Source organism: Limanda limanda, chromosome 22 (assembly GCF_963576545.1).
Source record: "Limanda limanda chromosome 22, fLimLim1.1, whole genome shotgun sequence".
Lineage (NCBI taxonomy): Eukaryota > Metazoa > Chordata > Actinopteri > Pleuronectiformes > Pleuronectidae > Limanda > Limanda limanda.
In genome coordinates, this window is record NC_083657.1 from 5,534,877 (window position 1) to 5,557,746 (window position 22,870).

Here is a 22,870-nt window from a genome sequence, read left to right on the forward strand (position 1 = left end):
TTAAAATACTCCTGGAAACTTCTCCTACTCTAGTACAGACCCGTGGAGCTGTTGACAGACGGATCCTGTCCCTACTGACGCCTCGCCGACCTTTCACCCTGCCAACAGGGAATTATTCTTCAAAGACTCCTCGCCCAATCGTTTCTGAACTCTCACTGACCCCGCCCACTCACACCCACAGAGACACACACAGACACGCACACAAGGGTGGTGTCAGCAGCACCTATCAATTGCTGAGCAGTATTTTAAGTAAGAGGGAATCTGGGTGTAGGTGTGTGTGTGTGTGTGTGTGTGTGTGTGTGTGTGTGTGTGTGTGTGTGTGTGTGTGTGTATGTGTGTGTCTGTGTGTGAATGCACAGTGGAAAGAACAGAGTGTGAAGTGAGTGAACATGATGTGTGTGTAGGAAAGTGTGTGTTCACGACCAAGAGTGTAAAGAGCTGCAGTTGCTTTACGTTCACATCAAACAGAGATGCTCATTTTTGGTAATAATGCGTTAAAATTACTTGCATTACAAAAATTTAAAGTGCTTTTGTTTTTTCTTTAAGAGAAAATATATCGTCCAGTTTGTTTTAAATAGAGTCAACAAAGCTCTTCACATCAGTGGAGGTCAGATGATGAGAATCTAGTAGGCAAAAATCCGAGTCTAGTTGTGTTTAGACATTTTAATGAAGATTTATTATATATTATATCTTTAATTAAGATTAAGATTCCAGATGTTGGATATCGTACATGCTGGAATGCTTTATCCCAATGGTGCTCAGAGTCCTAATGTTATTATTTACATCTGTCATTTTCAAGTTCATATTTCTGTTCCGGAGAGAAACAGAGGTGGAAGTCGTCAGCTCCAGATGTGGGATTCACCACATCTTTTTTTTTCAGGGATTAAAAAACGTCTGGTGTTCTGATCAGCGGAGACTATTTCCACCATTTGAAAAAATGGGAGCTTTTAAGGTGCGATTTAAGAATGGGAACATAATCATCCGGCACCGGAGCCAAATTCCATTCCAAATAAAAAAGTGGTGACGAGCACGGAGGAAATCGATGCAGCTCTCTTTGAACTCTCTAGGCGCCAGTAGTCCGTAGTTAAGTATTGTATCGAAAAAAGTACTTCCTGCAAAACGCATAAAAGAATCATTCAAATGCTTTACTGTCATTAGCTAAGTCTATTGTGTGTGTGTGTGTACTGTTCAGATGTGCACACTGGGAGCTGCACTGGTGGAATTTGCCCTGACCAGTGAACAGCAGCTCCTGTAGACTCCACACATCTGATTCCTATAACATGCTCACACTCCTCCTTACTATAGTCATTAAATTAAAAAGCCTCTTCACTGGGGAACAATTAATTCTATGTTTTAAAGGCAAGATACCGCGATGGATGCGTCGGTGGAGAGCTCTGGAGTTTAATTTGTTTCCGTCGAGGGGGTTTTACTGACATCTGTGTTTTACAGAGTCGGGAAATGTAAAGATTTTCTCTGTGTCCTCCGCTGAGCTCATTCCCTGTGAAAATACGAGGGTCTTTTTCGACTTCAGGGTCTCAACGAGCAAGTGAATAATTTATTTTGGGCCTGGGGTTGAAAGGCAAAGTGGTGTGTGGCAATTTCCACGCTGGCAAGTGACCAGCTCCTGATGCATGGAGGAGGAGAACAGGGGTGAGCAAGAATAAGGAATACCTCTGAAAAAGGAAAGGTCACTTGCAGTTCTTTAGACGGTTAGTTCTTTAGACTTTAGTGGAGGTTCACACTCTTCTCCACTGTTTTTTAAACGTGTTTCTATCCCTTTTGTGAAGTTCCCTTTGAAATTCCTTGTGTCTGAATGGTTCTATATCAACAAACTGGCCGAACCTGACATTTAAAAGATTGATGCACTTGGCTGTGAGAAGAAAAGGAAAAATCCCTGGAAAGAAAAAGTGGGAATGATGCACAAAGAGATACTCATAATTTCCCTGTGCACACATTCTCATTTCATATACACACAAAAAAACAAACATCCTGTTTTTTCCACCGGCCCCAATCACCTCGTTATCATTCTCTTAATTCTTCCCTCGAATGGGAGTCTCTGGTTTTGGCCCGAGCGAAGCCCAGTTATTTGACCGCAGCTGCCTTAACCCCGGGCCAAGTGGGACACACATCCACACAGCATCCAGACCCAGCACTCCCAGTACTCCCAGCACATACACTCTGCTGGAAAACACTGGAGCGGACCCTCCAGGCGGGAACACAGCAGTGACGCACCGAGAGAAGACAGACTGGAAAGGGAGACGGATGGACAAAGAGAGAAACACAAACACAACAAGTTGACACAGAGAACAAACTTAGCAGCACTCGCAGAAGCCAAATACTGACTCAGCAATAACTACATTCATTTACAACATTTCAGCAACTGAACAAAGACTGATTTGTGGCTGTTTTCTCTGAATGATTCCAATCTGATGGATGGTAATATATCTGCGGCTCCTTCAGGTTAAACACACACTCTTGATTTACTCTACATACTCGAGTCGTGCACTCATTCCCACAAAGTCCTACTCAGATCCTCTCCATCCATTTCAAATCCACCCAAAGCCACCAGCGCCTGCCAGCTCCCTCAGGATCTCCACCACCAACCAAAGACCGACTAAACTGGTAAAATAAAATAATTGTACCATGTTGCTTTCTAAACCCAATGATTCAAAACCAGGAGTTAAGTATCTTTTTTGACACTTAAGCATGAGTATTCTTAACTTTGAGTTGGACTCTTATTTAATCTCCTGATGGATAAAGACCACCTATCAAAGGAAAAATGTAAAGAAGATGAAGCAGGATGAAGCAGACCCACCGAGGTCTTACATGGCCAAGTCTGTGGCTGCTGTAGTGGATACAGATGGGAGCAGGATGCTTGGAGAGTAGCTGGAGGAAACCAGTGACCTTGGATTGGGCTTTTAAAAACCTCTGTGCTGTGTTGAATTGAAGGGTTTTTGTTCCAGCATTTGGAAAATCTATTAGAACAATGTCTCAGAATAAGAGAGACTGAAACAAAATGAGCAGCTATTTCAGAGATTGTAAATCAGTAACTGCTGGATTTCAACGCTCGGTTAACAAAACAGACAAAACAACTTAAGGTTGAAGACACGTTTAGTTACTTCTGCAAAGATAAAGAGACTTCAGCTTACTGAGCAGTCGGTTCTACATCTCTGTCCCAATTCAGCGGCTACATCCTTAATCAAAAATCTTAGTAGCACCTCTGTGACCCAGTGTGACTAGAGGTCATCCTATTTAAAAGTTTCATTCAAACACTTATCTGGTGGTTCCCAGGATTCACTGCAGCTCAAAGTGGCTAATGATGCAATAGTGAGGCTGGCACAAGCTGGTGATGCAACTCGGAGAATCCTTTTGTGGACCAGACCATCAATTCAGTTCCTTCATTGTCTGAACTCTGGAGCTCTACTAGGATCCACTGTCTGGTTTTCTACCTGAACCTCTCACGAACCTTTCTGCAGACGCACTCGCTGCCGTGACCTCTGACCTCAGCTGACCTCTGGACGTGCATATGTCTGTCTGTCAACACTTCCCCGGGGATACGCGATAGCCAGGAGATGGAAAAGGGTTCAAGGGTTTATCGATACGTGCTGACAGGGAACGGAGGGATGAGTTGGAACACAGCTTTGAAAATGATCTGATGAGAGACGGGGTCAAAAAGCAAATCCATGAAGCATGCGCAGATTTGCTGATTCACCGAAAAGTGAAATGCTGATTCAGTTTATTCAATAAATCGGAGCCTTGGCTTTGGATATGTTCCTAGATCCTGCATTCACTCGTTTTTATTATCAGCTCATATCTGTTTTCTACTAATATTAAATTCTCCTTCGCCAATTTCTGCTTCATTTTCTCTGTAGACAAAATCTATTTTTCCTCAACTTTTAAATTCAGTTTCTTGCTGCTTTTCATCTCAGGTCAGTTGCATCAGCCTCGTCACGCACGCTAGGTTGTGTGTGTGTGTGTGTGTGTGTGTGTGTGTGTGTGTGGAGGAGGAGGCCTCGGGGTCGTCTAGACGTCAAGAGGTCGGAAAGTAGGCCCCTGTTTGTGGAAAATATTCAGTCTCCATTTCAGAGCGGAGGGCAGGGGTGAGCGGAGTGTGCTGAGAGAAGGAGCAGGAACGCTGTTAAGTAACAAAGGCAAATATTGTCTGTGCAATTAGACAAAAGGAGGACGAAGTGCAGTTCAACCCGTGTCGAGGGGCAGATCGTTGGAATAATGAATTTATGGAAGGTCGGTGATTCAAGTTACTGTAAAAACAAACTGCCTGTAAAACTAAATTGCTCTCAACCACCGGGTCCACTGTGTCGGCTTCACCAAGCAGCAGCAGTTCAACAAGCAGGCGGAAAGAATCACCAAGCACTTCTACTGGGAAAATCTGCAGTCGGAAAGATAAGGATTAAACAGTCGATTTCATGTTCCTCTCACTTCATGAATAAAAAGAAAACATCGGGTCAATCAGATCCTAAGAATTTGACATTCTGATCAAGGAGCTGGGAAGTTATCCCGATTGCTTCCAAGTTTATTTCAGGATATCAGTGTGGTCCAGTTTGACGACTAGCAACACGGGGACCGCACATTAAAAAGGAAGGAAACAAATTTCCTTTATCCAATTGACCTCAAGCAGCGGCTGGCAGTAGGTCTAAGGAAAGGACACACACACACACACACACACACACACACACACTAGGCCAATATCAGCAAATCAAACATGTTATAAAATACTTGGACGAACGCTTCAGAGTCAATGTGAGAGCGTGATTGACACAACTTGACGTCCATCTATCTAGAATAAACCTTTACGTTGACTGGAGAAGCAGAGGCTGGAATAAAGTCGCCAGAATCCCATCCATCATCAAGAACCACATATTACTCGTATCCTGTTTTTCAGCTTTGCAGATGTGCGGCTGCTGCTGCTGCTCAGTTTCATATCAGACAAAAACAAAGTGGTCAGTTAGTCAAGTCATTTGTCGTTGACGTCACCTTGGAACTCAGGAAACCGTGCAGCCCTTTGCACAACCATGACGTCAAAGACTATTGGAAGAAAGCAATGGATGGATTAATAAAAGAAGGTGTAGGAGGTAATGATGAAAGAGGTTGAAATACTTTAAAAATCCCTGGATGAGAGTTGGTTCCACAAGACAGAAAAAAAAAGAATCAAGGAAATGTCGAAATATGGCTTCAAACCCCAGAGTTTATTTTCCTAGAAACATCAGCAGTGTTCACATCAACACTGACAGCGAAGCAGCTCAGTGAGAAGAGAGAAACGCTCCAACACATATTTGAGGTTGATGGAGAAAGAATTATAAAAGAAGAGAATTGAGACTATTTCTGTCGGGAGTGATTGCACATGAAGAGGCCCAGAGGAGCGGAGCTGGAGACTAATGCATTTCTTCCTCCTGAACCCAGGACACACAATCGAGACACACAGACACACACAGACACACAGTCATGTTGAGTCCATCATGTCGATGACCACAACCGTGTCTGAATCCTTTTCCAAGTTACGCCCTGAGCATTCGGGCCAGGTAAGGTGTGTCTGCGTTTGAGAAGTGCTCATAATTACAATGTGATTTCATGGCATGAAAGTCAATTATGAGCCAAAGTAGAAGTCGAGAGTCACATTAAGATATCTGTTTACAAGAAAAATTACATTTGCAATACATCACCGTCTGTGTTTTGACTGAAAAAAGGGGGAATTTCAGGTAGCGCCGGCTTTTCCAAAACCAACGCATTATGGAATGATATTGAATCCTTCATATAGTCAGGGAGTTTATATTTTTAGGATTTAAACTAAACAACTTGAGAAATGAAATCACAAATGATCAAATTATGCTGCTGTTTTTTAAGAGGACAAAAGTCAAAAAGGTCGAGCGGAAGAAAAGTTTCAAGCTATATTTTGAATATACGTTTATTTTCATATTCTGATATTGAAATATTTACTTAATGAGCTGTGTAACTTCACCACTTCCCTAAAAGTATATCATGTTTATGTTTCCTGGGTTATAAGAGAGATTTTCACATTGTACCAACTTCAACGTGATGAATTAATGAATCTAATTTCAGAAATCTCTGTCCTACTCTATGTGAGGCACATATATTGTGCGATTTGGACACACAACACATTAAGAAAACTTGAATAAACAAGCCACCATTATATTGCCCTTGCTGTTGTGTAAACCTCAATTAAGTTACAGGTTTCTGCTTTAAAATCAAAATAGAGAAACATGTTCTTTTACTCCTCCACTGTGTCTGTGGACCTTCCAGTTCCTGTCTGGCCTCTGTCTTATCAGCGCTTCTCTGGCTGGTAGGTGAAGCAGCCGCTCCATTCTTCTCTCTCACCCATCAGACACTCTGACACTGTGGAGGAGGAAGAGGAGGAGGAGGAAGAGGAGGAGGAGGCAGGAGGAAGAAGCAGACACACTGAGGGGGAGGAAATGATTAAGGGTGAGATGGCGGGAAGAGACAGTTGCTCAGACAGGAAACAGAGTCTTTTCCTTATCATCTTATCTCGACTGGGTCCGGCCTCTGGGAGCAGATGAAAGAGATGCACCTTGCTTTCATTTGCTGCCTCGGCTCCTCTCGCTGGAACTGAGGCCATTTGCTTTCTCCCTCCGACACAAGAGAGTTCAGAGTGAATTTACTGGCTTGTTTCAAAAGTTGCCCTGTAACTTGGCCAGAGGGATAAAAAACGAAAATAAAAAAACATCGCTCCAGTGAGCAAATGTGTTTTCTAGAAATGAAAAGGCCTCGTGCACAAAACTTTCCAGCGCTCAGGTGATGGATGGACTTCATTCCCCACATTCATCTCGGAGCGCTCTACATCTCATTACTGCTTCTTCAGAAAATCAGTGTGTGTGGGTTTCATACAGGACCAGAATGTACAGAACCTAATACAAGAGACCTACACAAGCCTCATTTAATCTAATAGAGAATGTTTTGAAAAACAATACTTCACATGATGGCAGTAATGCGTCAAAGCCGACTAAGATGACGTGCCCCTGCCTGAGTGTGGAGGCTAGCATAATGGAAAAGGCATAGAAATGGGAGAAATGGGAGAAAAATAGCGCTGACCCACTGGAATGAGACGGAGCCCGAGATATTTGTTTCGCTTATTGTGGTCTGGCAAAGCTCGGTGAAGAGAAGGCGTGGCGTGGTGTTGGGGTGTGACGGACAAGTGACCACCTTGTGTGGAACATCAACTTGGACGACACTGGACAAACACTGGCTCGGAGTCAAGACTCAAACTGGAAAAAGAAACAGAGCCGGCCTCCCTCAGAAAGATCTATTATTCCTAAAGCACCCGGTAAAATATGTTTCTGAATAACACAAGTTAAGAAAACCAGAACTCCTGGGATGACTATTTAAATGAAAGTACTTTTTAAATCCTAATGAAAGCTTCACAGCTCTGCAAATGTTCCTGATTGGTCCAACCTATATATTCCTATAAGACTTACATGTCCATGAAAGCAGACACACACACACAAGCACACACACACACACACACACACACATACACACACACATTCCCATGCATAGCTCCGTGTGTATAATACGAACCCTCTGACTTATGTATATGATGACAACCATGTAAAGACGTGCAGCTGCTACATAAACTGTGTGTGTGAGTGAATTTGTGTGTGAATAATGAGTGTGTGTGTCTATGTGTGTGTGTGTGTACTGGGCCCATTAGGAGCTACTGGACCTTATTGGCAATTCCAAAACAGATTCCAGTCCCAGAAACAAACTCCTTTTTACTATGAAGCTCATTTAAACGCTGGTAAACTCCAATATCTGTTTTTGACCCAGATTGAGTTCAACCCGGCTCCACCAACAGTCAGGTAAAAACATTAGCCACATTCTTCCCTCCGTCCAGGGCTCTTCCCTCCCTCTTTTTTCCTCTCCTTCTTCCATCCTTTGTCCCACTCCTTTCCTTTCATCATCTCTCCTCACACGCTGCCCATCTGTCTGTGTCTTATGCAACGGAGAACTGACACAGGAGAGGCCGCCAAGTCCAGTTTAGCGCTCGGCGTTGCTCCGCCAAAGCCGGGGCCCTTTTTTGTATTTTTATTTATCTGGCAGCGCTCGGAGACGCGGAGGTAAATCTTCAGCACGGAGACGAATGATGAGACAGAAAACAAGTGATGGCAGAGGGGGATTTTTAGCTGGCTTTTACAGAAACAGCAATTTCTCTCTCCGTGTTTTTATAGCTGACACTCGTAACCAAAGCAAGTTATAATAAGAGCAACAATGGAAAAAAAGAAACGTAATTCCTGGATCTACAAGATTAATAGCAGCCGACAAAATAAAGTGAAGGGATTTGAGTTGTGTTGCCTCGAAGATACTTTAAGGTCAAGTAAAAGGTAAAAGCAGGGGAATAAAAACGAGCTAAAAAGAACTTATTCAGCGAGCAGAGGAGGAGCTGGGATTCTGCCTCAAGTACAGTACCCGTTATTCCTCCAGGACCTGAACACACCAATCAGCTCCTTTATAAGACACGCTGGGAAACTACAGGGTGATCGATCAGTCATTAGTTATAAGGTTGTCATGTCAGCGGCGAGGTTGAGGAGAGACAGATCCTGGATAAACGAGACAGAGGGAATCACCACGAGATGCACTCTTAATAAACTCATAATGTTCGACGTTTACCGCTCGTCTACGTCTTATTTGAGGAGCAGGAACAGACACAGACTGATGTCCTGGTTTCCATCAGAGACGTGGAGACAAATGGACGAAGGGGGAGAGGGACCTCAGAGCTTTTTGATCATATCTATCAAGCAAAGGGATTTAAAGCTCGTTAGATTTAGACCAATTTATTGCTTGGTTGATAACAATAGTTCGATATGAGCATTCTACATTATATACAATGCATATTTTATGTAGAAAATAGTTTATTTGCTTGATTTAAGTTCTATATATTTGGGTGTATTTGAGTTTTTTTTTTATTTATCGTTATTTATAATAAAATTTTACGTCCAACTGTTTAATATCAAGCCTCAATGACATTTCTTGTTATACAGATTAGATAACGACAGGAATCAGTGATAAATTAAATATTTTTTAAATCCTAACATCGATATCCACATATATTTTAGTCCCAATACTTTATACATTAATCAAACAAACATTTTCAGTATATACTTCTCAAACTTGAGGTGTTTTGACGCTGTGAGACTTTGGTATTGCTGCAGGAGAAGAGGAAGCGTCCTGGCAGCAGCGTCTCAGAACAATTCAAACGATATGTGACCCTGAAGGCCTCGGTATGACTCAGGCAGAAATCTTTCCAGTTCTCCTGACAGCGTTTGAAACACTCTTTCCTCTGGTGGAACTGAGCTGCTGCTCCGTCCATGTGTGTAACAGACAAACCGTCAATCACGTCTCAAGGCGACGGGCCAGGTCCTCAGTTAAAAGTCGGGCTGGAGTGGAACATCTCTTTCAAGTTCTCTCTTTGTCGTTCTTCCCATAACAACTTGTGTCACTTTAAGTGCATATGAATGACGGCAAAATTGTGTGTTCGAGGGTGCGGGTGTGCACTCTTATCCAAAGTGACACTTTGGAAAGAAGAGTGAAGAGCTGGCCTTCGGAGTGCGGAGGGAAGATTTTTGTTTAACAACTGAGATAATGACGCACGTTGTCAGGGAGTCTCTGTGGGAAGATAATCATAAAGTCCTACACATGAAAACTGACAAAAATAGTTGTACAATAAGAGAACAAGAGAGAGAGAGATGTAATCCTGAGGTTATTTCTTTTTCCTTCAGCTGAACAATCCTAACTTGAAGCAGGTGGAAATGTCAGATCACTGGTTTCAGAAAGTCACAGAAATGGTCGGAGACACAGATGCTCCTGATTCCTCAGCTGTCAGACACAAGGCCGCTTTAGAGTAAGGTCATTCAGATCAGCTACAGACACTTTTACCTTTAAATGATATTTATATAGCACTTTTCCAGTCTTTCCAATCTTATCGATCACTCAAATACGTTATTCAAACCAAAATTTGTAATAATACACGTGATTTAATGCTTCTGGAAGAGAAAAAGCCGAGCCAGGGATCGAACCACCGACCTTCTGGTTTGGTGGACGACCCTCTCTACCTCCTGACAGCCGCACACTGTCACAACTTTCATCATCGAACCTGGAATGGCGACTTGACTTATTAGTACAAGACAGACAGAAGTAATGTGTTTACATTAGTTTAAGGCGAAGTACAACATTTGCCAAAGCAAAGTGAAAACTCCCCGAATCAGGAACCTGCGCACGTTGATGCTTTAAACCTGGTGTGTGATGTACGAGGTGAAAAGAGAGAGAGACGGCAGCGGAGAGAGAGACGGAGATGAAGAGGACGGCTCCGTCTCTACATGCACGGCTGGTGGAAAAATGTCTCCCTTAATGGATTCCAGGTTTCTACAGCGCTCAGAACAGCCGAGACCAGCCAAGGGAATAAAATATGGCATCATTATTATTATACTGCAATTCTCAATTATCTTCTCTCTCCCTCTCTCTCTCTTACTTTCACTGTCTCTCTCTTTTCTTTCTGAAACAGATGCACACGTTCAAATACACATGGATAAACACACAATTGCTTTCCCCTTGAAACAGTTCATAGATGATAGAGATGTTCCGATACCATATTCCCCTCCGTGATCCTGAGGACCGATCCGAGACAGATTGTCCACGAGGACACGTTCAGGGACCAAAGCACAACATCAGTATTTACAAGCACTCGCACACTTTACAAAATTGCCGGTTGGACACGCACACGCACGCTCTGAGCCGCTTCAGCTCCGTCTGAACACGCCGACAGCCGGATGTACGCGCCTTCGCAGGTTAGCATTAGCAGACCCATCCTTTACACGGGGGGGAATGGAAAAAGACGGCAAACACACACTGTTTTCACTCTTTCCAGTCACATGCAGGTGGAGGATAAAACAAAGCAGAGCTGAGGTGATAAATCACAGACGGCCTGTTCTCCTCCTCCATCATGCAAAGACACGGTAGACGTCAGAATTCATCCATCAGGCGAGAGTGAAGGCTTCTGGATTTACAGACTCTCACCAGCAGAAGCCACACCGGAGTTTGTCGGCTTCTACATGTGAATATCAGAGCGATAGTCAATGTTATTCTTTGAATCAATAACCGCCGACTTGAGAGCCTGAGCAGCAGCGCTCCCTGTCATCTCTGGATGATTTAGACTACGACATCGCTTGATTAATGGCTCAAAACATTCGGAGCCTTTGAGAATTTTTTCCGATAAGGCACCAAATTCCCCCCCTGAAAAATCTTTTGTTGGTGTTGCCGTGGTCCTCAGCAGCTGGGACGGGGCCCAGCCGTCTCCTTATCTGCACTTAACTGAGGAGAGCGAGCTGAAAATCCGCCCTGAGGGCCGAGCTTTCAGCGCTAAGCCAGAGGATCGGTCCAAGGCTGTGAGCTCCACACAGGGAGGAAGAGGGAAGGTAGAACCTGCCAGAGGTCGGCTGACCTACCTTCTTTTTTGTGTTTGTCTAAGAAACTCGGCTGATGGGACACGTTCACGGAATTATAGATCAAACCAAAGCGATTTATCAGGAGACACCTATGAACCGGCTCATTTGTGGAATCAGCATAAAATCAAACACTGTGCCAGACGAGCTGTTATGAGGCTGTTGGAGGAGAGAATAGAGGAGAGAATAGAGAGAATAGAGGAGAGAAAGGAGGAGAGAATAGATGAGAGAATGGATGAGAGAATAGAGGAGAGAAAGGAGGAGAGAAAGGAGGAGAGAATAGATGAGAGAATGGACGAGAGAATAGAGGAGAGAATGGAGGAGAGAATGGAAGAGAGAATGGAGGACAGAATAGAGGAGAGAATGGAAGAGACAATAGAGGAGAGAATAGAGGAGAGAATGGAAGAGAGAATAGGAGAGGAAGGAGCAGAGAAAGGAGGAGAGAACAGAGGAAAGTATGGAGGAGAGAATGGAGGAGAGAACGGAGAAGAGAATAGAGGAGAGAACGGAGGAGAGACTAGAGGAGAGAATAGAGGAGAGAATGGAGGAGAGAATAGAGGAGAGAATGGAGGAGAGAATGGAGGAGAGAATGGAAGAGAGAATAGAGGAGAGAATGGAGGAGAGAATGGAGGAGAGAATGGAGGAGAGAATTAGGAGAGAATAGAAGAGAGAATAGAGGAGAGTATGGAGGAGAGAATAGAGGAGAGAAAGGAGGAGAGAATGGAGGAGAGAATGGAGGAGAGAAGAGGAGAGAATAGAGGAGAGAATAGAGGAGAGAAAGGGGGAGAGAATGGAGGAGAGAATGGAGGAGAGAATGAAAGAGAGAATAGAGGAGAGAATGGAAGAGAGAATAGACAAGAGTATTGAGAAGAACATAGAGGAGAGTATGGAGGAGAGAATGGAGGAAAGACTAGAGGAGATAATGGAGGAGAGAAAGGAGGGGAGAAAGGAGGAGAGAATGGAAGAGAGAATGGAGGAGAGAATGGAGGAGAGACTAGAGGAGAGAATGGATGAGAGACCAGAGGAGAGAATGGAGGAGAGATAGAGGAGAGAATGGAGGAGAGAATGGAGGAGAGAGGAGAGAATGGAGGAGAGACTAGAGGAGAGAATCGAGGAGAGAATAGAGGAGATAATGGAGGAGAGAATAGAGGAGAGAATAGAGGAGAGAATGACCAGGCTTCTTGGATCCGACTCAGATAACAACTCTTCTCTGTGTTTAATCAGAGAAGCCTCTCTAAGTATGAGGACCTGGTTTTACTGGACTCGGTCACTCCTTCGCTTCAATGAGCTTCTTGTCTCCCACCAGGTCTCTGACTCTGAGCAGATGATGATGCTGCAGCAGCCAGGAGCCAGCGGAGCTATTTGCTGTTTTCATGTGGGACAGCGTTCAAGTCTGTGAAGTTTGCATCTGCTTCCCTCGCTTCAATGCACCCAGTCATAACAGCTCCTTTGCATATTTGTCAGCCTGCCATGATATTAGCCAGGTCGGCCTCCATCTGACTGTAAAACAACACCAGTGATTTAATGACACCTGCAGCAAGTTTCCAAAAAAAGTAACTTCATTTTCAGGGAATCAGAGACGAAGGCAGACCTGAGGTGAGGTTTGTGTGTGTGTGTGTGTGTTTATACACGACCAGGCCCTGTACCACCAACACAGCTTTTTGCAGCTGTGTGTGTGTGTGTTTGGGTGTGTTTGAGTGTGTGTGCATGCAGCTGGGTGTCAGGCAGCTCAAATCAACAAACCATAAACAAGCTGACATCTTGACCCCCACATGTGACCCCACGTAACCCCCAGATCCCTGCGTCCAGAGCAGGCTAACAAACTGTACTGCTTTTTGTTTAAGTATCATCTAGAGCTCATTTTAGCCCCAAGACCCAACAGTCCCCTTGGATTCAATCAAGCTCCATCAAATTGAACACAATCAGATTTTTTAGATATTTTTCTTCTAGATCCATAAATTATTCAGTGGGAAATTGGTGAAAATGTTAAGGAAAGTATAAAAACAACCAACAAAACAGGGGTAAAAACATAATAGTGAGCTAATTAAGGCGGAGAATCAAATTTACTGTAACCAGAGGAAGCAGCGATGAGTAGAGAAGAGGGAAACAAGCTGGAAGGGAAGTGGAAAGACGTGCAAACGACTTACTGTTCACAACCCCACATGTGACCCCACGTTACCCCCAGATCCCTGCGTCCAGAGCAGGCTAACAAACTGTAATGCTTTTGTTTAAGTATCATCTAGAGCTCATTTTACCCCCAAGACCCAACAGTCCCCTTGGATTCAACCAAGCTCCATCAAATTAAACGCACTAAGATTTTTCAGATATTTTTCCTCTAGATCCTTAAATTATTCAATGGGAAATTGGTGAAAATGTTAAAGAAAGTATATAAAATATGTGATCTTGCATCAAATCAACCAATAAAACAGGGTTAAAAACATAACCTCCTTGCTGGATGGATGAATCCAGGTAAAATGGGTTTTGCACAAAACCTTATCAGTAACACTGAAGTAATTCATATTCATCCAGAGCGCTGCCCACGCTTCACACCATGATTTGATTTATGTGTGTTCCACTTTTTCCAGACCTGCAGGTTACTGTGTGTCGGCGTCTGTGTGTGTGTCTGTGCATGTGCATGCCTGTGCTCCCTCCTAATGGTATTTGCACTGGAAACTCCTGAGCAATTAGCCGGCGAGTGGCTTCCCCTCACTATCTCCTGGTGTGTAATTTAAAAGGAAGCAGGAGCAGCGGCAGTAAAAAAAAAAAGTCGTGCAGGGCCTCATTAACCCACACTGAGCCTGCTGCAGACTTACTGACGCACACACACACACACATGCACACACACACATGCACAGACACACACACACAGATTACCAGGAAAGGTTCTGGAAGCTACGAGGAACGTGAGTGAAATCTAAGAAGCCAATGAACTTATGAGGACGTGTGTCTGCACTTTCTGGACTCTCGTGTTTCACGGGGATCAACGTTCGAGCCGCTTTCACTCGCTCTGCGGCTCTGACTCACCGCCGCCCTCTGGAAGGCTCCCTTGGTGTAGGTGCCGCCCCCCCGGTAGTTGATGGCCGGGATCTCCTTGTTGAACAGGGAGCACTTGTGGTGGTGGGCCTTGGGCGCCGTGATGTGGTCCACCCTGGTCACCACGTGGGTCTTGGACGAGAAGGTGACCAGCGCCACCCGCGTGTTCTCCGCCGCCACGGGGAAGTCGCTCAGCATCTTGCGGATGAACCTCAGCTCGCTCAGGAAGTTGTTGGCGCCCACGCTGGACGACTCGTCCACCAGGAACACCAGGTCCAGGCAGGAGCTCTTCTCACGCAGCTCGCGGACGTTGCCCTTGAACGCCAGGCCCAGGCGCTCCACTTTGCTCTCGGCGCTCTCTGACAGGTTGCCGGCTGACGAAGAGGAGGAGGAGGAGGAGGAGGAGGTGAGGGCTGACATTTGCCTGGACCGGCGGGACTGCACCTGGGACTGTTGGGCGCTGGTCCATACATCCAGGAGGCACAGGACTAGAAGACAAGAAGTCCATGAGAGTGTTAAAGAGTATCTCTGAGGAATCATCGTGACCGAGGCACCTGCGCTGAGGGTGTGAGAAGAAAAAACGTGGATCCTCTCAGGAGGAACTCGATGGGAATGTGTCTCTTAAGCCTGAATCCGTGTGCAGGGACATAGCAGACAGCAACAGTCCAGTGCAAAGTTCCTGAAAAGCATTGCTGGCTCAGGAGGAGGCGTCTTCCCCTGTCAGTCCCAACGTGCCTCCGTTCATCTGCTTCTCTTCCTCTCCGCTGGACGACCACTCCGGTCCCGTGTGGAGAAATGTGGAAAGCTTGCTCACGAGTTGTCTGTCTGTCTTCCTGTCTGTCTGTCCTGCACAGATCAAACTGTACAGCACATCTGGCTCTTTCTCCTTTTTTCTTTCCCTGTGGTTACAAATCAATAAGTCCTCTCTCTGTCCTCCTCCTGCTGCTTCTCCTGTAAGTCAATCTCTCAGGTTGTGCATCAGATCCAGAAACAGCTCTTCAGGTCTCCTTCAGTCCTCAGGCTCCTGTTCCTGTGAGACGCTCCTGCCTGCAGCGTCAGCCCAGCTCTGAATGCTTGCTCCCCTCTTCTCCCCAAATCATTTCAAAAACACACACAGAGGAGGAGGAGGGAGGAGGGAGGAGGAGAAAAAGTTGAGAGAGAGAGAGAGAGAGAGAGAGAGAGGCTGAAGGGAAAAAGGGGGCAGGCCAGTCGTGGCCGTGAAGTCATTTTTTTTCTCCAACCTCTTCATCTCTCCTCCTCCTTTCCTCTCACCTCCCCCCTCTCTCCCCTATCTCTTTCTGTGTCACCCTCCCCCCCCTGTATCCCCCCCCCCTCTCCTCTCTCTCTCTCTCTCTCTCTCTCTCTCTCTCTCTGCCCGTCTTCCTCTCTCGTCCGGACGGCGGAGTGAGGTTCGGTGTCAGCGCAGCGCCTTCGCCTGTCAACTTGTCAACATTCCCAAAAGACAACACCAGCCACAGGCGCTGTGATCAACTCCATGTGTCCGCTCGATTCAGAGCGAGATCAAACAGAGGGAGAGAGAGAGAGAGAGCGGGGGGGGGGGGCCAAGGAGATTAATCAGATTAAAAAACTCACACAAGATTTGAGAAATTACACCAGATGGACCAGTTTGGAGCCTTTGAGGAAATAAAAACTTGGAATCTCAACCTGTGAGAGAGGAAACAGACACGTGTGCTTGGTCAAATCATCCCTCTCTCTCTCTCTAAGGAGATATCACTTCCCTCTCTCCTCCGCTCTCTCGTTTCTCGCTGCGTCTCCTGTTCCAGAAATGGAGAAGAGGGAAGAAATGCCCTTCTCGCTCCCTGGGTTTGTCTATTTCTTCCTGCACCACAGGGATTCGCACACACAGACACACACACACACACACACACACACACACACACACACACAGTTTTACTACATCTCATTGCCTCGTTCTCTCTCTCTCTCTCTCTCTCTCTCTGCTGCTGTGTTTTCCTCCAGTGATTTTATCTGTAACCAAAACAAAGGCAGCCGGCGTTACAGAGGCACACGGCGCCCATTAAAGTAAAGGCCGGAGATTTACAGCTCAGAGTGGGATTCACAGGGAGCTGCAGAGGCTGATAGAGAAGAGAGGGTCAGAGAGAAGGAAGAAGTGGAGGAAAGAGGGAGAAATAGGGAGAAAGAGAGAGAGACGGGTACATTAAGAGGCCAAAAGTGTGTGGATATCCAAACGCTACATCCATAAGTGACTATTACACATCTCATACAAAACTATTTACTTTAATCTGATCTACTTTAATGGGGCAAACTGAGAAGTCAAAGTACACATATGTAAAGATGGATCTGTCATTTTAGGTCGTTTGGTTTTAATTAGTTGTTTGATTCATTATAAAAACGGTGTTGCGTCATGATTGACAGCTGAGACTGACTCACGATGGTTTGGGCGTGTGTAGCGACAGGACCTCGAAACCACGACTACATCTCGAAGACTCCAGGTCCAAATGCACAAGATGGATTCATTCGGATCCAGGATCGTTCGGCTCCATTTCTGGATAATGGGAGGAGGCGTCGTCCATCTTTATCTAAAGTCTACTGGGAAAATAAAGAGGTGAAGAGGAGACAATGAAAAAGGAGCGTTCACAGAGGTTGTGTGTACTTGTGTATGTGTGTGTGTGTGTGTGTGTGTGTGTGTGTGTGTGTGTGTGTGTGTGTGTGTGTGTGTGTGTGTGTGTGTGTGTGTGTGTGTGTGTGTGTTTCCACCGGTGCAGTCAGTCTTGTGCTATTGGCCCCAGTGACACGCAGCTCAGGCACAGAGTGTTTATTAGTCAACGTCAGCCAGGATTTCTCTCCCTCACTTAGCAGCACTGGAAATGTCTGCACCAAAGAAGAAGAAGAAGTGGGAAAAGAGCGCAGTGTTGTAGCGGACCAACACACACACACACTGACCCAGATGTACACACAGGACATAGATTGATACAAGAAAACACACACACATGGTGAAAGGGGGATGAGCACAGCTGTGACTTCCTGCTTTTTGGCACTGGAGACCCCTCACCAGACTTTCGTGGGGGTCCCCAGGGAGACAGGGGGTTGGTGGATGCATGTGTGTGTGTGTGTGTGTGTGTGTGTGTGTGTGTGTGTGTGTGTGTGTGTGTGTGTGTGTGTGTGTGTGTGTCCCAGTGAGGGCGGGGTGGCCTACTTGTACAGTACAAGGCCTCTGAGAAGGTGACTTACAACTCTTTCCTTCAACTCTTAAATCAAAAGCACAATCACTTCTTTTCTTTGTCTTATTCTTTGGTTAAATGTGCGGCACGGCAACACAATAGAAAACAACAGCATCTAAACCGTTTAAAATCCAAATGAAGCTGTGGAAATCATCTTTGTTTGTCAGATACAAAATTATACCAAATACAAAAAGAAAGAACAAATGAGCAGACGTGCTCATTTCAGCCGCCGCAGTTTAAATATAATGTTCGCCTTCCTCCAATCCCAGACAAGTCAGGATCCTTTTTTTAGAGCCACACTTTCAAAAACTAGGGGCTTTCTGTGGATTTGTCAACATCACGCAAACATAGAACGGTGGATGTGTTTTGGAAGTGTCACACGCTAAGGAAGGCTTCATCTTCACCCTGAAGACTGAGGGACAGACTTCAAAGTCTACAGTCTGTGGTTATATAGAAAATGTGTTTTTATCCAGAGGAAACATTTAAAGAGTCATTAAATCTATTATTAAAAGAGTCCAGATAACATCACTAAGCGTGCGTATCGCTGAGGCGCTGCACTGTAAATAGGGCCTCAGCGATTTGGTGAATTGTGGTTAATAAATGCTTTACAGCTAAAATTAGAGCTGAAAAGATTCTGTTAAAATATCAGTTGACCAATAATTCTGGCCGATTTGAGCGTTTTCCAGACATTTTGATATCTGCATTCATGTTTGTTAATTTCACAGAATTAACAATGCATATAGATTTATGTCATTTAAAAAACTATATTTATAGTGTATCAAATATATTATAAAACTATATTTATAGTGTATCTAATATATATTATACACCTTTATTTCATATCTGTATAATTAAAAATGAACATTTGAATGCACTACCTGTGTTTCTGAGAAAATATGGATTTTGTATTTTACTCAACAGGTGTTAATGGCTCTAAAGATGTATATGAAAACAGGTTGAGTTAGTGCAGTTTCATTTATGGACTTCATTTCCCATGAGCACTTGCCTGAGAGAACACAGGTGCGTTCGATTTAAAGACACTCGTCTCCCTGAACTTATCATTTTCTCTACTTTGTCAATCTCTGACTGTAAAGACGAATGAGCAAAAGGGGAAAAGTTACAGAGAATATGTTTGATTTCATGATAAGTTTAATAAGAGTAATTTATCAAACACGGTTTAAAACCTGGATGAAGAGAAGCAGGAGCCTTGAAGCTAACATGTCAAACCGTCATTTAGCTGAAAGAGAAACTCTAAGTAAATGTATTAAAGTCGTCGTTCGTTTGTTAAAGTGTCAGAAACAACTTGAATCTGTTTGAATAAAAAGAAAAGTTCACTGACCTGGTTTCAGCTTCTTCTCCTCTCAGGCTCAGAGTGAGTGTGTTATACTGAGAGGAGCGACAGCGCCATCCGCAGGCCGTGAGGTGTCAGTACCACTGTGTGAAAGTCACAAAATGAGATTATTGGGATTCATGTAAATGTCTATGTAAAGTTCATTGAGTAGTTTGTTCAGTGTTGGAAGAAATATCTGATCCTTTAACTTTAATTGCAAGTAGTAATACTGAACACTGAATTATAAGCATTTTTCTTATTTCACTTTCATCTAAGATTACTGGTCAAAGTTAAACCTATTCCAGATGTTTTGAAATTCGCAAGATATTGCTTTCACTTCTCTTTCCTCCAGATTCACAAACCCACTCAAATAAATGTCCCCTTTTTTTATTTTGCAGAGTAGAACAATTTAAGGGAAGTGCTTCATCCTCATGAACCTGCAGTAAAGGCAGCGCTCACCAGAGGGGGAAGTAAGACTCAAGTGCACATGACAGCATCTTGTCACGTTTCTGCTCTGGTTGCTGGTTTTATAAAACCACTCAGCAGCTGTCAAAGCATTATGTTGCAAGAGGTATGAGACGCTGCATGTCTGCGGCTGCGGAGGAAACAGTTCCCCTAGAAACTAAGATATGAGGAGATATATGGCTGCTGATGTCTGAGACATTAGTTTGTATAGAAGTTAGGATGCATTCAATCTCTAATCTGTTTTTATAGGGTTTTTCCACACGTCAACACAACAAACAGACATAACCAACACCCAGTATGCAGGTCTGTCTTTCATTATAAACGTTTTTATTTCACAATCTCTTCCCCATCTTTGATTTTTCATGATTTTATACATTTACTTTTCACGTTTTTACTGATTTATTGGCAGGTTTTTAATCGTGCAAACAATGTGAGAGGCTGCGAATCAGTATGTTTGGTCCAGTAGTTGTTTTACCTTGAGGTCTTCATCATTACTGAATCCTCTGTCTTATTTATGGGTTTTATCCTCAGCCCTCTGGAGACAACAACCTTTGAATTACTCTATGCTGCTATGGTTTATAGTATTGTCTCACTCGAACCTCCTCAGACGGATGCTGACACTCACGTGGGCCCGGAGTCAGACTGCAGCTGGTGCAGGGCGTGTTAGCTCCTGCACAAGCAGCCAGAATATCAATAAGTCGGCATGATCAGGATGCAGCCGGCATCTAGTCGGTCAAAGTCGCTGTGTGTGAGTTTATATCTGTGTGTGTGTGAGAGAGAGAGAGAGAGAGAGAGAGAGAGAGAGAGAGAGAAATAGAGCGGTGATAAAACTAATGGTTTGATGTTTAGCTGAGAGTATTTATAGCCCGGCCTGCGCTCACATGCTGCATAAATATTTCATAAATCCAACCAGCCGGCAAGAAAATGACGTCCTCGAGATAGAAAATCCACCACACACCCTCACAGATTTACCAACCTTTACCGAATAAACTCACACACACACACACACACACACACACACACACACACACACACACCGTCACCTGATCAGCTGATCCTCCTCTGCATGGCAAACAGCACACACTGGTTTTTATAGGCCCCTGGGTTAAAACCAATTTTCTAATTAATGACAAACGCAGCCTTGCTCCAATTATTTCAGTTCTGCATCATGTGTTGTGTTGTCTTTTTAAAAATTGTGCAACATCCAGAGAGATCCAATCAGGGGCCTGCGTTCTTCAACATCGCCATCAATCATGGAGCCATCAAACGAGACACAAAACCAATTAGAATATGCAAATTTGATTATGTTTGCATTCATGGCGCCATCAGACTCACGAGCACGTTTCTGTTTCTCACTGGTTCTCGGCCGCACATCTGGGAACTGATCAGTGCAACAACTGGGCCCAGACGTGGTTTATCAATTCTCTGTGCCTTGCTAAATGGAACTCCAGCAGCTGTGTCCTCCTTGTCGGGTCATTTTTGCAATAACTCAAAGATAGAGAAAATGCACAGACACACAAAGCCAAGAGGGCAGAGATGGAAGGGAGGCATCATCGTGGGAAAGGTCAACAGAGAAGAAAGGTGTCAGATTCTACACCTTCACATATATAGCGTGCACACATACACAAAAACGCACACTCCTGTCAACTCTCGGTCAACTCCGGAATTCGAAAATAGTAAAATTCCCCAAATTTATCCAAACTTGACTCGACTCTTACTTTTCCCATCGCAGCTGCAAGTCAACAAAACGTTATTTGACTCATGAAACATTTTGAAACTCCTCTATGATTACATTCTGGACGACTGAGCCAGGTTATCGTGTTGTCATGGTGCAAGTGAACAACCGAACACTTTCAGAATAAATCTAATTCCCACAGAATAATTGACACAGCGACAATGTCCCCGAGGATCTGAGGCACAGGAGCAGCTTCCTGTTAGGACCTCTGATCCAGTGACACACAGCAGAGCACAATGTGTAGATACACAAACATAGTTCAGATACATGCACACAACATCAGGCAAATATGTAGATTGTTTGATTATTTAAGTCTTTCTTTCTTTCTTTCTTTCTATGGAGAGAAGAAAGTCTGAACTGAAGCGAGGGAGTAAACAGCAACTGTTCAGTGCAGACAAAAGAAAAAGAAACACACATAATAAACAATAAGAGCAGAGGAAGTGGAGGGATGGAGAGAGAGAGAGAGAGAGAGAGAGAGAGAGAGAGAGAGAGAGAGAGAGAGAGAGAGAGAGAGAGAGAGAGAGAGAGTAAGATAAGGAGGTTGTGTCTTGAGGCAGCATGAACTGGATCGAGCCAGACTTCGATAAAAACAGACTCAACCAGACACTCAGAGGGGCTGGATGAAGGGTGGGGGGGGGGGGGGAGAGGGAAATGAATATGACCAACACACACACACACACACACACACACACAGACACTTGATGTGAAATTTTATCTGTATTCAGGAAGCTGTGGTTATTGCTGCTGTGCAGAACAGAAACCTATCAGAGTAAAGTTAGAGCTGCTGGGATCAGCTGATCAGGATTACAGCAGATTTCAGTCCAATTCCCTAAATGATGTCAGTGTTGTTTTATTGGTGCACGTTTAAATCTGCACTGCATCAGCAATGCAGGTAATGAACTCAAGCTTGTTGATGAATTACACAGTTTAAAGCTGCACTGATTGATTGGCAGCACAACACACCGATGCATTATTCCAAGTGTTTATGGTTCCAGTAAATTTGGTTTCGAATAAATTATTTGATTCTGTAAAAACCTCTATATTGATCGGTGCATATTTAAACAAGTCTCGAGAGTCTGTTTATTTATTTTCACAACCTATAGAAACGAATGGGAAATACAGTCCTTTGAATACAGGCTGTCAAATGCCCGGGTACATCGTTGGCGTATTAAAAGACCAAAAACTTTACTTCAAAGTTACACATATTTGAAATTGATATCACGTTAAACACGAGATTAACAGTGATTACAAATCATCCTTCACATAGATTTGTTCTTAATTTCCAGTTATTTACACTTTCTCTGACTTTCGATCCCTGTTGAGGTGAATCCACTTGTTTGGGTCCTGATCTTTTCGGGAACATTTTCCCAAGAACTCATATGTTTTTGGTGATGTGGTAAACACATGGCTCGAGTTACCATCCCCACCCTCCTGCTCAAACACCACCTTCACCACTCCCATCTTCCTCCTCCTCCTCCTCCTCTTCTCCAAATTGCCTTCGGTCCCTTCCTTGGCTTTTCTCTCTTTGCCCTCACAGACCTCCATCTCTCTCCCTCTGTCCTTCCTTCCCCTCCTCTGCCCTCCGTGTTGTGCAACCTCATCTTATATTTCTGTA

The 22,870-nt window shown here is 44.2% G+C and overlaps 1 protein-coding gene across 1 annotated transcript in view; it reads right to left on the bottom strand.

Moving 5' to 3' along the window:
• The window catches only part of svep1 (sushi, von Willebrand factor type A, EGF and pentraxin domain containing 1), an 88,314-nt gene extending 72,864 nt beyond the window's left edge, over positions 1 to 15,450 (bottom strand). The window contains exon 1 of the mRNA XM_061066702.1: positions 14,514 to 15,450. Coding sequence (XP_060922685.1) covers positions 14,514 to 15,062 — 549 coding nt within the window. The 5' untranslated portion in view covers positions 15,063 to 15,450. The remainder of the gene's footprint in view (positions 1 to 14,513) is intronic.
• Positions 15,451 to 22,870: the final 7,420 nt, after the last annotated feature.